Source organism: Xiphias gladius, chromosome 15 (assembly GCF_016859285.1).
Source record: "Xiphias gladius isolate SHS-SW01 ecotype Sanya breed wild chromosome 15, ASM1685928v1, whole genome shotgun sequence".
Classification (NCBI taxonomy): Eukaryota; Metazoa; Chordata; class Actinopteri; order Istiophoriformes; family Xiphiidae; genus Xiphias; species Xiphias gladius.
The window spans coordinates 27733009-27748367 of record NC_053414.1 but is presented as its reverse complement, the minus strand read 5'-3'; the positions used below and the strand labels follow the sequence as shown (position 1 = coordinate 27748367).

The following is a 15359-nucleotide window of genomic DNA, read 5'->3' as shown; positions in this document are numbered from 1 at the left end:
TGAGCATCCTTATTAAATTGGTACCTCTCCAGGATATTAATAAAGAAAAGCAAATGAAGTGTTTTTAAACCAGTGTGAACTGTGCAAAAGGGACTGCAGTTCAATAACAGGAAGATTTTACCTATATTTGATATCTTCATCAAGCCCGAGAACAGAACCACAGAAGCAGGATGTGCTTCGTTACCTCGGCGACAGACACACCTCTACTACGGTATCCCATCGCCCTTACTAACATCCAGTCTGACCTGCCGTCAGTCTGGCGGTGTTGACGTCACGCAGGACAGAATTACGCAGCCACACCTATAGCAGTGAGTCAGGGGGCTCATTTAGATTAGCTGATTGAAAGGGAAATCAGTTTATTTCAGGGTGTCTCACACCACAGAGGACAAGATAACAACATGCCGCGCTGCTAGGTCCAGTGACGCACTCCTCAGTTGGTAACTAACCGTGGATAAAAGCTGAGCAGAGACCAAATAAGGTGAGAAAGAGCAGGATGCAGACAGAGGGACGGATAAAGACAGAGGGGCAGATGGACAGAGAGACGGGCTGACAGAAGTGCTGGAGTGGGTGCGGGCCGGGGAAGCCTCGGCTTGTTTCTGTGTGGGGATTACACAGACACGATGCAGCGATCACCATACTCTTTGAGGAGACAGTGCCTACACAGTACCGCAAACCTGCCGTGTGGGTGACTGGCACAGCGCTGATTGACTGACAGTCGGCAGTGGCATTTAGACCAAGTTGTGCCTCAGCGGTCAGGCATGCGCACACGCATGCACAGCGAAACACACACACACACACACAGACACGCACGCACCCTTGCACAGCTGGTACTGTGGGTGTGTGCGAAGGGGAAGCCTGTGAGGTGTTGCTCCCGGATAGCCAGTGCGCACTGAAGCTTGTGTGCATTCACAAGTCCAGATAAGGATAACGCAGGAGGTGTGAGGATATAACAACACACCCTGTGTTGGATCCCCTCACTTACTCATTTGTTTATCATGCCTGGTGCTCAGTTGGCTTTGTGCATAATGGAGACCTCTGTGTTAACAAACTGTGTGTGCGTGCACCGTACTGTGCGCGTGTTGATGTGAGTGCACGTGTGCAACCATGCATACACCCTTACGTGTGACTACTTCTTCCCTCATGAGCTCATCTGTTGAGCCGCCCTGTGTGTTTCTATGAATGGGTGCGTTTCTGTTGTCTACCTCCTAATGTGCAACAGTCTACACTTGTTTTCAATGTCAGATATCCAAAAAAAAAAAACAACACACGGGAATTATTCTTTAAGGACCATTTCTTCTAGCGCTACAGTGAAAATTCTTTTCCTATCATTTCATTTAGTTGTTTCTTGTATCATGATCCGGTAACAAAATGCTCTTAAAAACTAAGATATCAAACTTCAAGTTCATATAGCTCTTTATGCAAGCATGTCTGAAATGATTTACGGAGTCGGGGCTCTCCTAGATCATTCAGTAATCAATGAATTGAGTCATACATTGAGCAAAAGGAAGCAGGAAAGCAAACAAGTACAAAACGAAGAGTACCATTTTGGAGAGACCTTCAAGCTGATGTCAGCTTGAAGGTCTGTGTAAGACTTTTGAACTACTTAAGTCTCAGAGCCTATTCTATACTTTTCCATCCTATTCGTTATGCAGCACTGTAGCTGAGATACCTCATTGTATATTTGTTGATTGCATTTCTAAGCTTTAATCCTTGAGTACAACTTTCTATGATGTTTCGAAATTGCACAAAATGGCAAAAAAAAGAAAAAAAGAAAAAAAAGTGTCTTATCGGTATTAATGCAAAGCGATACTGACTACTGGTCTCTAATCTTCCACCGCTGCCAGATAAACGTATTCTCTATATAACTGAACAAAATATAAAAATGCACTAAGTGTCAAGAAAGATACACACACCTATGATGTAATATGAAAAATACAATAGCCCTGCTAATAACACTGATAAAAAGATATTGATAATGTAATCAGTGCCAAAGCAGCAGCCTCAAGTTGAATGAGCAATAATTTCGATACAATTTAAAGTTTCACAAAAGGAGAATTTATTGTAGGAGTTTTGTACTGGATGGCATTACAATGTACAGGGCTTTCTGTCTTCCTGTTGGGTCAAATGGTGAACTCCATTTTTAAATTTGGTTTGAGCACATTAAAAGACAGATGACAGCTTTCTTTATCAGGCTGTATCGTTGGGACAGCTGATGCTATCTTACAGCTGGTGTTCGAACACAAGCCGCGGCAGCTTGAGGCGCAGACACAGCAGACTTGAAGTGGCCTGCATATGAAGGCATCTGTTGTCTTTTGCTGTCTTTCTGTTTGTTTTCTGGCTTCATTACTGGCACGTTTCCCAGCATTTATGAAGCTAATTAACTAATTAACTAAATTAATTAAATTAGCCATAAAACTGAGAGGAATTACATTTCAGCAGTTCAATTCACCTCGACACATTTGGATTAAACTGATCCAAATGCCCTTAAATCATAGGAAATAAAAATCCACTTCTATCTGACCATTGTTTGCTGGTTTAGCCAATTAATGCCATTTCATATCTCCATCATCAGAGGAATTGTGTCAGGGGCTATAATTAATGTAGAAACAGCCTGACTGGAGCATGGAGCAAATACTAGTCAATCATGTTTTTTCTTGAATGACTCTCCTCTGGCACCGAATTCTCTCTCTTGTGGCTGAATCATAATTCGGGGGGCACCCTCTTTTCCTAAGACAGAACCATCTAAGCCTTTTTCGCTCTCTTTCTTGTCTGGCTGCAGCGCGCCGGAAAAAGACCATAACGGTCTCTGAGAGAGCCAGCCAGGAAGCGAGCTGTGCGCTCTTCTCCTACCCGTCCTCCGCTCCTCCACAGAGTCCAGTCATCATTACCGGGCGCCGTGCCTTGCACCCCCCCCCACCACCACCTCACCCCTCACCGTTTCTGCTTCCACTCTCCCTCCCTCCCTCCCTCCCTCTTCCTATGTGCGTCGAGAAAAGTCTCCTCCTCTCACAGTCTGAGCGCACGTCGCCATCCAGCCTTTACGCGCGCACCGGCTCTCCGAGAGAATCCCCTACGGTCGGCCCCTCCCCTTTCCGTTACTTGCCGCCCTCACTCATTCATGACCCCGGATCGGTGACGTAGGAGAATCCACGGTGCCCACTGCCGTAGGCAATAACGGGATGCTCGAGTATATATGGGGCACTGGTAGCCATCAACCGGCACACTCTCAGTCGCTCCGACTCGGGAACCAGGGCATCAGCGGAGATAGCAGGCTTTACTTCGCCCTCTTAGGCTAACTCGCTTTGGGCTTTGGTTCGGGATGGAAACTTCTTCGATTTCTCGGAGCCGACGCTGCTCCATCGTGCGCAGCTGCAAAAGTAAGTTTCTCCCTGTCCTCTTGGGTTTGGGGCATGCCCTGCATACCACAGGCGTAGAGCTACTTCTGCTTCCCGGTGGCACCTGTGCCACGGTTTCTCCGTTTTTTAATCTAAGAACTCTTGGGGTACTTTGATATATTGAATGTAACATCGGGTCGGATACATGATTGGATGGATGATTCAACACCGACATGAAACTCGGAGGTTCTGTCAGACAGTGACTTCGTTTATGATCTATAATAGCCAAATTGCACGTGCAGGACGCGAAGCTGAATATACCAAGAGCTTCTTGTTGACTGTAAAATGTGGCTGCGATGCTTTGGCTGAACCCTTTTGCCATCATGCTGTGCGCATTGCCCGGCGCGAGTGTAATGCCGAAGCGCCAACTTCTTCTGTTGTAGAAAGATGCAAGACGATCATCCTAGGATTCTAGATGCAATTACAGCTAAAATACCAGTGCATAAATATAATAATTAAAACCTAAAGACACAATTCTAACATGCAGCACTGAATGAGCGCAAATGTTCATCCGTTTTGACTCTGTGTGCCGTTGTATGTATGTATGCTGGTAACGGATGATTCCACCACCACGGACAGCTCGGGCTCACCTCTCTCCCCTTGTCCCCCTCTCCCCGCTCTCCTCCAGGCGGTCTCTCCCTCTGGCTGGTGGTGTGGCTGGTCCTCGGCAAGCCGAGTCCGGCATCGGCGTGCCCGCGTCTGTGCGTGTGCTACCCGACGCCCATGACTGTCAGCTGCCAGGCGCAGAACTTCACCGCCGTGCCGGTCGGAGTGCCCTATGAGTCGCAGCGCGTGTTCCTCCAGAACAACCGGATCGTGGAGCTCAGAGTTGGCTCTTTCGGCTTCGGGACGCAGGTGAGAGGGAGTGTGGAGAACGGCGTTTGCAGAAAGGGACGCTGAAGGGCGAAGCTGTCTCTTCATTCTTACACTTAGAAAAGTTATATATTTAAATGTTTTCTTATATTTAAGGTTAAAGAATATCCACAGAGAAGAAACATCACCTTTGCATCCTGTTTTTTTTTCTTTCTTGCATCAGGTTCTGTGGCTGTTCTCCAACAACATCTCGTGGATTGAGGCAGGGGCCTTCAGTGAGCTGAGGGACTTGGAGGAGTTGGACCTGGGGGACAACCCCAACCTCCACAGGCTGGAGGGGGGAGCCTTCCGCGGACTAGAGAAGCTCCAGAGCCTCCACATGCACCGCTGCCGCCTCACTGCCCTGCCACATGACATTTTCCACAAGCTCTACAGCCTGCAGTTCCTCTATCTGCAGGTAGGGGCGGTGAAGTGACATATAAATGCATGCAGATAGCTATTGTGGACATAAGTCTGGCTATGTGAGACTCGCAGATAACTGACATACAGTTGGATACACACACACACACACACATGCAGCCACCCACACATATACATACAGAGAGCATCCCAAACGTCCATTTACATATATTACAAATCCTAGAATGTCTGTTCTTCTCATGCTAACACATTTTCCATTTTTTTCTTTTCTTCTTTAGGAGAATAATCTCCACTTCCTGCAGGACGACATCTTTTCTGACCTCATCAACCTGAGCCAGCTTTTCCTGCACGGCAACCGTATCCGGACCCTCTCAGAGAACGTGTTCCGCGGCCTGGTCAACCTCGACCGCCTTCTCCTCCATGACAACCGCATCAGGCAGGTGAACCGCCGCGCCTTCCGCGACCTTGGCCGCCTGACCATGCTCTTCCTCTTCAACAACTCCCTGGCTGAGCTGCCCAGCCAGGCCCTGAGGGACACCCAGGGCATCGAGTTCCTCCGCCTCAATGCCAACCCCTGGTCCTGTGGCTGTGAGGCCCGCGCCCTGTGGGAGTGGTTCCGCGAGGCCCGTGTCTCTTCATCCGAGGTGATCTGCGCCTCCCCTTCCACCCGCCGCGGCCAGGACCTTCGCTTCCTTCGTGAGATGGACTTCGCTCTCTGCCCCCTGCCCGACCCAGGCTCCATCGCTGGCTCCACTACCACCACCTTCAGCACCAAGACCCGCTGGTGGTTCCACAAGAACAAGCCCCAGTCGTCCACGAAAGGCATCTTTGAGAAATCCTCAGAGACTGTCAAGGCTGGGTTGTACGGGAAAGGCCCGTCCACAACCACCTCAGTAGTCAAGTACGAGCTGGGCGAGGAAGAGCTGGCGCTGCCCAAACTTGACCCAGAAGAGTACTGGGCAAACTACGGCAACGAAGACTCAGGTGTCACTCTGCGGTGCTTTGAGCTCGAATGTCCGCCTGAGTTCGACCTGCCTCCATCTTCCTCCTCTCCCTCATCCCGCTCATCCTCTCTCTTCTCACTACTAGCCCTTTTTGTTTTCACCCTCTGCCTCAACCTCCACCTGCTATTTGGCTGAATAAGACTCTCAGTACCACTCCCCTGTCCCTCCCAGCCTGTTTTAAAGGCTGTGAGGACCCCTGTTAGACTCTTTACACCCCCTTTGCCCGCTTTGTTGTAAGCCAATCCTAAAGGCACAGCAAGGGAGATAGGGGGGCAGTTAGATTCTGATTCTGGTTAGGATCTGCTACTTACAGGGCTTAACACTTTTCAGGGCTGCTAACAGTTCTTCAGCTAAGGTCATATATAATATATCTACAATACTCTACAGGTATGGCTTTTTGTGTCTCACCTGTATGATGTCACAATTCCCTGCAATCAGGGCTAAGAGGGCTGAGTCCACCTCTAATATCAATGCGATTTGATAGCAGTTGTGAATGATGTTGTCAATTTTGTCACCAACTTAGCTAAAACTTCTAGTGCTATTAGTGCATCCAATTAACTGGCTGCTACGAATACTACAATTACTGTTAGAATCAGTGCACAGTAATGACAATACTGTAACCACTTAAAGTGTCATGTAAATAGATATGTATTCTGTAGGTGTTCGAACTGATATCTTTGGGTCCAGCACCACCACTTTCATCTTTATCCAGGAAAACTGTGACGGCTAGCGCTTCAATAGGACAGAGCAGGGTGCACCGTGAGACAGAGAGTTTACTAGAGAAAGAAGACAGGGAAATATACTGTGAAGCTGGGAGGGAGGGAATAGAGAGAGAGAGAGAGAGGGATGCAGGGATGTCAAAGAAGAAGAAGGAGTGAGATGAAAAATGACAGCGAGAAAAGGGGATGGAATCTCTAAAGAAACAGGGTTAGAAAGAGGAAGAGAAAAAAGGGAAGAGGAAGGGGTCGACATTTGTGAGGCAATAAGACAAGAAGCAGCGAGAGCAAAGTGACACACTATGAAGGAGAGTGCTGGCAGTAGAAGCAACAACCTGCAGGAGAGAAGTAATAAATCCACTCATTGGTAGTTGTTCAATCCATCATACCATCCATCATTTTTTGTAAATATGGTGTTGTTAACGACAACCACAGGGAACGAATGCTTCTTGTCAGGAAGCCAGAGATTTTGTTTTTTTGATGTCTTTCTGTGACATATTGATATAATTTGTAAAGATTGTTGACTTGGATGCAGATGAAGATCTAGATAGAAAATATACTGAATATTTCCTGAATCATGCTGTCTTTCATGGTTTTCTTTGGGGCAATGAATTACTGAATATATTTTAAAAAGGGGATTTAAGGCGCACTACACGCTCATTTTGTTTTTCGAAGGCAAAAGCAACTAACAAATGTGGGGTAAAATGAGGAAAAACAAAAATCCACCAAAAAGTAGCAGATTGCTGCAGTATGAATAAAATGGACTAAAAGGATTGACAACATGGACCTAGTGTCACAGCTATAGGCAGCTCAGACTGGCTCTTGCTGTCACGGGCATCTGTGTGTGTGTGTGTGGATAAATGAGGATGAATGGATTCACAAGCTGGCAGCACTGCAAAAGGCAACTACGTCAGTACGTTTGTCACTCCACTGACTCATTTCTGGGCGATGCCAGATGGACAGACGAGGTGCAAATTGGCTGATTTGTAAATACACTAAGAGAGCAATGAGAGAGTCTGGAGCTGGAGAGAGCAGGAGACAAAACTGATGCACTGACGTGTCGACACACTGATGGAGATGATGTGAAGTGATAGAGAAGTGGGCTTTAAAGTCAAAGCTAAAGGGAATTGTTAATGCCGAGTCTGCAAAACTAAGGAGAAGTGGCAGTAGCCCGAAAAAAGGGAGAAGGAGGAAGTTACCAAATATAGGCATTCACTGGTTCTCCTTCAGCGGTGCTTATTAATCCCTCCCTCTTCAAAACAAGTTTCCACATAGCCGTGGAGGAAGCAAAATACTATAGGTGCCATACTATAGGCAACGTCTTTCCTCCTATTTGCGCCGCGTTTTGTTCTAAAGCTCTCTCCATCTCTCAAGGGCAGAGACAGCATGGAAGGAGAGGGTCTATAGCTCCAGTAGAGGTGACGAGGGCAAGGCAAAGATGTAGGAGGAGTGAAAGAGTAGGAGGTAAAATTAAGTGAGGGACACACACAGACACACACATACACACACACACACACACACACACACACACACACATACAAACAGATCCTCTCACAAAGGCAGTTAACCTTGCTTCAACAGAGACAAAATTATAACAAGATTAGATCTTTTCTTTCCCTCTATCTGTTTTTGCGAGTTACTGAAAATGACTTTGATTTTTTTTTTTTTTTTTTTTTTGTCATTGGAGAAGAATCATGTGGGGGAATATTCAGTGTAATCTTGCTCTTTAATCTCTTATTGAGTCTCATGGAGGAGGTCAGATTGAGCCTGGGTGCTCTTCAGTTGCCATGACGGTGAGGTCACTGTCAGATGACCAAAGTGCCAGTTATACCATTTTCTCCAGTTTCCTTGTTTATTCTGTCAGTGTGCATGTTCTCTGTTTTGTATCTGAGATAGAAACAATAATTATTACAGATTGGCTTATATGGAATTTATTTTTACTGTAAAAGAAAAAAAAAAGTTCTTGAAAGATGCCGCATAAAGAAAGAATAAATTCATACTTGTTTTAACAAATTGTTGTCTTTTATGTGAGTTTCATTCTCTGTCTTGGCTCCTGTCCACTCAAACACCTAAGGCAATCAAAGCACACATACTCACCTACCCACACTTCCATGTGGACACACAGACAGAGTTGCCATTGTATAAGTCCTCCAGGCAGTTGTCCAGCTTTCTCAAGTATGAGAAAGGCAGAGAACAGGAACCGTGGAAATGAAAACAGAGCAGTATGCACTTCATTACTATTCACCAGCATCTCGAGCACCTGCTCTTGCACCTGCTCTTGCAAGATGCCGACAACACTTCATCAAACAAAAGAAAAAAACAGCAAATAGTAATTAAATAATAATGATTATTTGCATTGTTGAGAACGTCCTGCAGAAATACAATTAAAGTGGAAAAAAGTATTCAAACACTAATACTGTTAATAAAATCACCGTGATGCTGAGCATGAGCACTTATGATATTATCCAGACACGTTTAGCCCAGATGTTGTGGGCACGTGATTATGTCTTCCTAAAAGTAAAGAGAAACTTGAAAATGCGATGACATTTGACAGTGAGTTAAAGGGTAGGTTCACATTTTTTCGTGTCTAGATCAGTACAATACTCACATGCTCATATGATCACTGAAAGAGCTACTGGTCACTGTAATTGTTCCTCCAGTCCCGGCAAAACATCAAATATTGTTGATGTGTTCTAATATGATGATAACAATTTTTTTTAACTTGAAAAGGGGAAACTTTTATCTACTGGTGGCGCTACAGGAAAAGTCAGAGGAAAGCTCAATAGCAAATTGAATTTCCAGGAACAATACCCAGGTTACTTTGGATCTCCTCGCTGTTCTTCATTGGGACCGTTTATTCAGCATCAGGTTGCTCCAATTAAAACTGTTGACAGTAAGGTCTGCGGATTATCCAGAGCCACCAGGACATGAGCAATATTTATAAGTCATGACTCTAATGAACCTTTCGAATGTAATTTTTCAAAGCCCCGAGGAGCAGAGACGAAACCTCCACTCCAGAGGGGGATATTTCAAAATCTCACCACAGAAAAACCCACAAACCATCTCCATGGTTTGATACAGTACGAAGAAGTGAGGAAAAAATGTGGTTTTTCCTCACTTACACACACACACACACACACACACACACACACACACACACACACACACACACACACACACACACACACACACACACACACACACCACAGTCAACCAAACAAAAGATATACTCTCATGTGCATAAGTGACACAGACTCATCAAATTTTTCTCGACTACGTGTTCCCAAAATATCTGCATGTTTTCAAAGATATAAGCATTTGCATTTCAGTGTGAATTTGTGTGTTTCTGGGGTGATGAACTCTGCTGTGATCCTATTCCCCCGGCAAATATATATATATATATATATATATATTTTATTTTACAAAATTCCCCCCTTTTATGGAAATATTCATGTGCAGAAAAATAAGTTTTTTTGAGTGAACCATTTATATAAAAAAGGTATTGTTTAATAGTTATACTTTTCTTGGAGAACAACAAAAAAAACTTTAATGTTAAAAACAATTTGTTTTGGCTGTATTGTCTGTCTCTGCCAAAAAAGGTGATCTGGCAGCTGTTCTGCAGCTAAATGGTTGGGTTGGTTTTGCCCATTTCAAATGAGCATTTAAAGAACGTTTATATTTACATTTTTTATACTCTTCCAACAATATGTTTACAAAAGTCACAGACTCACACTGCAAAAACACACACACACACACACATCCGCACAGTGATCACGCTCTGTAGCAACGAGTTTACTTGGTGGAATCACAGCTTGTAATGCTTACATAAGGATGAAACAAGCCCATCTGACAGCTCATCCTTCACTTTGTCATTCATCTGACAATCTTTTGTGCGGCAGAAAAATTCCATGACGCACCTTCTATGTAGAATATATAAAAACGGACTGGGTTTGTTAGGACAATATCCATGTCACTCAATCACCAGACACGATAGGAATCACTGCGAGTGAGGTTGGGAGGTGGGGCGTGACCTTTTCTGTGGAAGCTAGAGTATGTTGAAGAGACGAATATGAATGACTCAGTTTATTCATGGGAAGAGAGGGAGCATAGCAGAGAAGGGGAGGAGGCTGGCTAGTGTGCACTTGTTCAAATGCGTCACTTCTTTGTCACAACTTGTCTCCACCTGCAGTGTCCCCATTCCTCTCCCTTTCTCTCCCTCTCACTCGCAGAAACACGCACATGTACACAAACATGCAAACAATTTCTCACTTTCTCATGAAAGTGAGAAAGGTGAGCAGCACTTTGCATGTTGTAAACCTTTCCATGTGATCAGGAGTTGAGTTCACGCAGCCTCTCAGACTCCTACATGTATAACATTTCTTTCACTTTTTGTCACCAGTTCTCTGTCCTCTAGCTTTCAAACATTCCCTCTTTTTCATCTCTCTCCCATCTTCTCCTCAAATCTCTTCACCTTTGCCTGTTCCTTTGTCTTTCTAACGCGTTCACCTCCAACATGAGCCGAAAAGCTCTTCGGATTCACGGATTTTCTCTCACTCATTTATGAAGTGAAATAGGTATGTGTCTCTTCTATTCTCTCATTTGTCTGTGCATCAGAAACTCTTGCTATGCACACTTTTACATTTCTTTTCACCCATGTTTGCCTTTTTAATTCCCTAATTATGCTTGATTCACATTATTTGGTTGCAGGTACTTCAAAAAAGCCCTTTGTACACACATCTTTTTCATTTCCGCCATTTCCTCTCTTTCCAGTGGGAATCTATATATTTTCCATATCAAAGAGATGAGTAGAGAACGGTACAGAAAGACCTTTAAGCTGGTGTGAAGCCATGAAGTGCTGTCATTGGTTTGATGTATATGAAAAACATGCAAGGCTTCCGATACACATGCATGATTATGCCAGACAATATTGAAGAGACCCTCTGTGTAAATAGATAGTGGCTGTATGTGTGTGTGTAACAAAAAGACTGGAAAAGATGAAAAGCCACTGATGCCGACATGGGGTGGAAAACAGAGCTCATTGTTGACAGAATAAGATGAAAATGAGAATTTGTGTGAAAGAGGGGGAGAAAGATAGCAACAGCAGAGGTGTGACGTTTGAGTCACGTACTTGGATCTCTTCGCAGCTGAGAACATTTGGAAGGCTTAAGTGGGCACGACACACACGTGCGAACGCACCCTCGTTGGCGGTGTTTGCCGTTGCTGGTAGGCCTTGAGAGAGGCCCGCTGGGAGACAGACGTTCTCAACGCATCACACAAGTGGGATCCACGCACATGCAGGCCTACACACACAAACACACAAACACACACGCGCGCGCGCACGCACACACACACACACACACACACACACACACACACACACACACACACACACACACACACACACACACACACACACTCAACCAAACAAAAGATATATTCTCATGTGCATAAGTGACACAGACTCATCAAAATTTTTCTCAACTACTATGTCTTCAAAGATATAAGCATTTGCATTTCAGTGTGAATTTGTGTGTTTCTGAGGTGATGAACTCTGCTGTGATCCTATTCCCCCGGCAAATATATATATATATATATATTTTATTTTATTTTACAAAATTCCACCCTTTTTTGGAAATATTCATGTGCACAAGAAAAACATTCCACACAAAGAGCTGAGTTTACCAAATATACGCATATTCAAAGACATACCAGCACAAACACACGGCGAACAGATGGATACACTCACATACAGATGTCTAAGAGGGATTCTGACATCATTTGTCAGGCTGTCATTCAAAGCGTGATGATAAATATAGAATAGGAGGAGGAAGTGGAGAGACAACAGCAATGGGGTGAAGCAAAATAAAAGCAGAGAAGAAGAAAAAACGAGGCGAAAAGAGGAAGGGTACTGAAGGGTAGAAGGAGTTTGAAGGACTAGCAGCAAAAACAAATGAGAGAGCAGAAAGAGAACACTCAGCTGTCATTATGGGTCAAGACGCAGCAGTGGTCATAAGTGATGGTTTGCATTACTACAAGAGAGGTAGTTATCACCTGCTGAGCCTGACTTTTCCTCCTTCTCTTCATTTTTCACTGCAAAGTTCTCTCCACATTTCACTGAATTCTTTTCCCGTTTTTCAGTGTCACCTCATGCTGAACCCAAAGTCAGTGAACTCATGTCATGAGTGTCATATCCTTAGAATCAGCACATATGAATCTGACATCATGGTCAATCTACCAGACAACGGCAGACTGTCCCCCAAGTGGTTGTGCAGATCAGAGCTGTTTTAAAGTCTTTTGGCACAAGTCCGCGTCAAGTCTTCATAAGCAAACCAGACACTGTCCTCCTGTAAAAAACGACTCGACAGGTCGTCTGTGCAAGTAGCTTATTACGCCACATAATTATGTTTTATTGCTTTTATTGCTTTTATGGCGACTTGTAGCGGCCGTAGTAATTATGATGGGAGCAAAGGACGAATTTAGATGATGTAGCATATAGAATGACAAAGTCCGCGTGAGGAAGAGGTTGGGGTGGATGGACGAGTCAACAGACACAAGACTTTCGCGCAGGAGACTGCTTTTTGTTTCCCGTTTGAAACAAATAGTCATTGTTTCTTTTATCCATGACCGTTCCACAACCTTAACTATCGCAAGTAGTCGTCGCAGTTATAAAATCAGGATTTTAGCAGTGCGGAGCAGCAGCTTGGAAATGGCTTGGAAGTGACTGTTGGTTAACATGTCGTCTTAATGGGCTACGTCACTATTTCATACTTGTTCCATTGTCTGGCGACAGAAACAGAAAAACATGTAAATGAGAACAGCTTTGTCTGGACTGCAGCTGTATTAAAATACTGTATGTGTGAGCACAGACAGTCGGAGAGAAGCAAACAGATAAAAGGCTGAACCCTGCTGACACTTGGCAGAATGCAAATACGACGCAATGACATCGTGAATATGCTAATCAGCGGATTATGTCATTTAGAGCCCTTTAGTGACTTTCAAGGAGCTTTTAGCTACTTTCCATTGAAAGTAGTTGTATACAGCAGTTCCAAAAGAGTTTTCAACTACGTCCTTAATTTTGCACATTGACCATATGCGGTCCTGACATATGCTAGGTTTTGACCTTGTCTTGTTTTAAGTTTTTTTCCCTTTTCATTCTTTTTTTTATCTCCAATTCTTTCAGTTTTTTTTTTTAATATAATGACTATGTCCGTGCATATCAACAGTTACTGTATCAATGTGCTACATGATCAACCTGTCTATCGACATGCCTCACAATCATAATAGTAAAAATTTGTACACAGAATGTTTTTAAAAAGACAAAGCTTTCAGTGCATTAGGCTGATGAATAAAGTTGGCTATAATAGGCTTGCCGCGATACGGTCTTACGCAAATGTACCTAAATCCTGATTGGTGCATGGAAATTTGTGACATTGCCTCTTTCCGACTAAGCTGTTCCCCACTTCAAACCACTGAGAAAAGCGGAGATGAATAAAGTAACACAGAAATATATTATGTGAAATAACCAAAACTGTTCTAATTTTGGCAGAAAATGTGTATGTTCATGGAGGACCCAATGGCTCATAGTAAGAAGCTGATGGGCTAATATACCTGGAAGCTGATCTGGGTACACCTCAGGACTGAGCAGGACACCTAACAGGAGCTCCAAAACGACAAGTAAATTGCTTGCTTGTCATACCGTACGTGACATGATGGACAACTTCACAAATAATTCAACATTTCCTCCCAAAGTGGATATGCAGTTGTTTGGAACTGAACTCCGCATACAGTACATGACTATTTTATCATGTGGAGGAAGAAGTGGCTTGTCCCACAGTGAATTCGTTTGGCTAATGTTATTAACTGACAGAGGCATAAAATATTTCTGGAAACTAGGGCGGTGGGCATGTCTGCTCTCTCTATCCCATATAATCATGATACAGCACCAATAAATTAGTCCTCCCACTCCTCTGTGTCCTCATTTCCCTCTGTACTTCACACATTAAAACTGTCATAGACTAACTACATCACAAGCTTTAACCAGAACCTCTCCACGAAGCCGGCCCTCTCCAGATCACTGCCCCCTTCTTTCGTTCTGTCTTCCAGTCCACGTTTTTCAGACTCACATGAGCCTCTCTGCCTTTGTTCTCCTAATCACATCTCTCTCTTGTGTCCTGCAGCACAGAATGAAACTTTGTGTTCATCCCAACATCTTCCCACCTCTTTGTCTCTCTCTCTCCAACTCCTCCTCTTTTCTTTTCCTCCTCTGTCCTCCCTTGTTACGTTCTGTTCTGTTCTACCGGTGATGACTGTCTGTATCACTGAGGTGTCATTAATATTTATCTTTCTATTGCCCTATTGTTTCTTCATTTTGTCTCTTCACATCTTGGTTTTTCTGGATAGATCGTATATATGAATAGAAAACTACAAAATGGCTGGAGGTGTTTAAACTATTCACTTTACCACTTGAGGACACTTTACCACTTGACTGAAACTTGATACCTCCCCGGACATTGGTTGCATCCTCAAATATTCTGTTCTTAATCTGTATTTTTTCTTCTTCTTCTTTTATTTCATGTTAAATCATACCCTTAAGGTGTTATACAAATCAACTTGTCTTTCCCTCTCTCAGCATCTGTGTCTGTTACCTCTACTTTATAGTAAAATGATGAACCTGGTCAGAGCTAATCAGTCAGAAAGTATGAGGGAAATATTACTGTTTTTTCTCTACTACAGTGGAATGAAAATTAGAAATAAAAGGATGAGTATACAGTTAACGTGCTGATTTTTAGGTTTAATTTGAGGGTGGAGTTGTCGGAAATTTTGGAATACGTTTTTAAAGCTGGGCAGTTTTGCTTTTGGCCTCTGTTGCTAAGAGTACAGCCAGGTGTGAGGAGCACCAGAGGAACTGCTGTAGAAAGTAACAGCTGGGCTCTGGTGCTGGCCAAAAATGAATGAATCACTACTTCCAGCAAGGAGGACATGTTTTCACCTGTGTCTGTTTGTTGGTTTAT

The 15359-nt window shown here is 43.9% G+C and overlaps 1 protein-coding gene across 1 annotated transcript; it reads left to right on the top strand.

The window, feature by feature from the left end:
- The first annotated feature begins 3179 nt into the window (after positions 1 to 3179).
- On the top strand, positions 3180 to 7865 carry rtn4rl2a (reticulon 4 receptor-like 2 a). Its single transcript, XM_040146362.1, is given in 5 exon segments — positions 3180 to 3267; positions 3270 to 3377; positions 4024 to 4250; positions 4432 to 4665; positions 4907 to 7865. Coding segments are annotated over 5 exon segments (1518 nt in total). The 3' UTR covers positions 5768 to 7865.
- The last annotated feature ends 7494 nt before the right edge of the window (positions 7866 to 15359 follow it).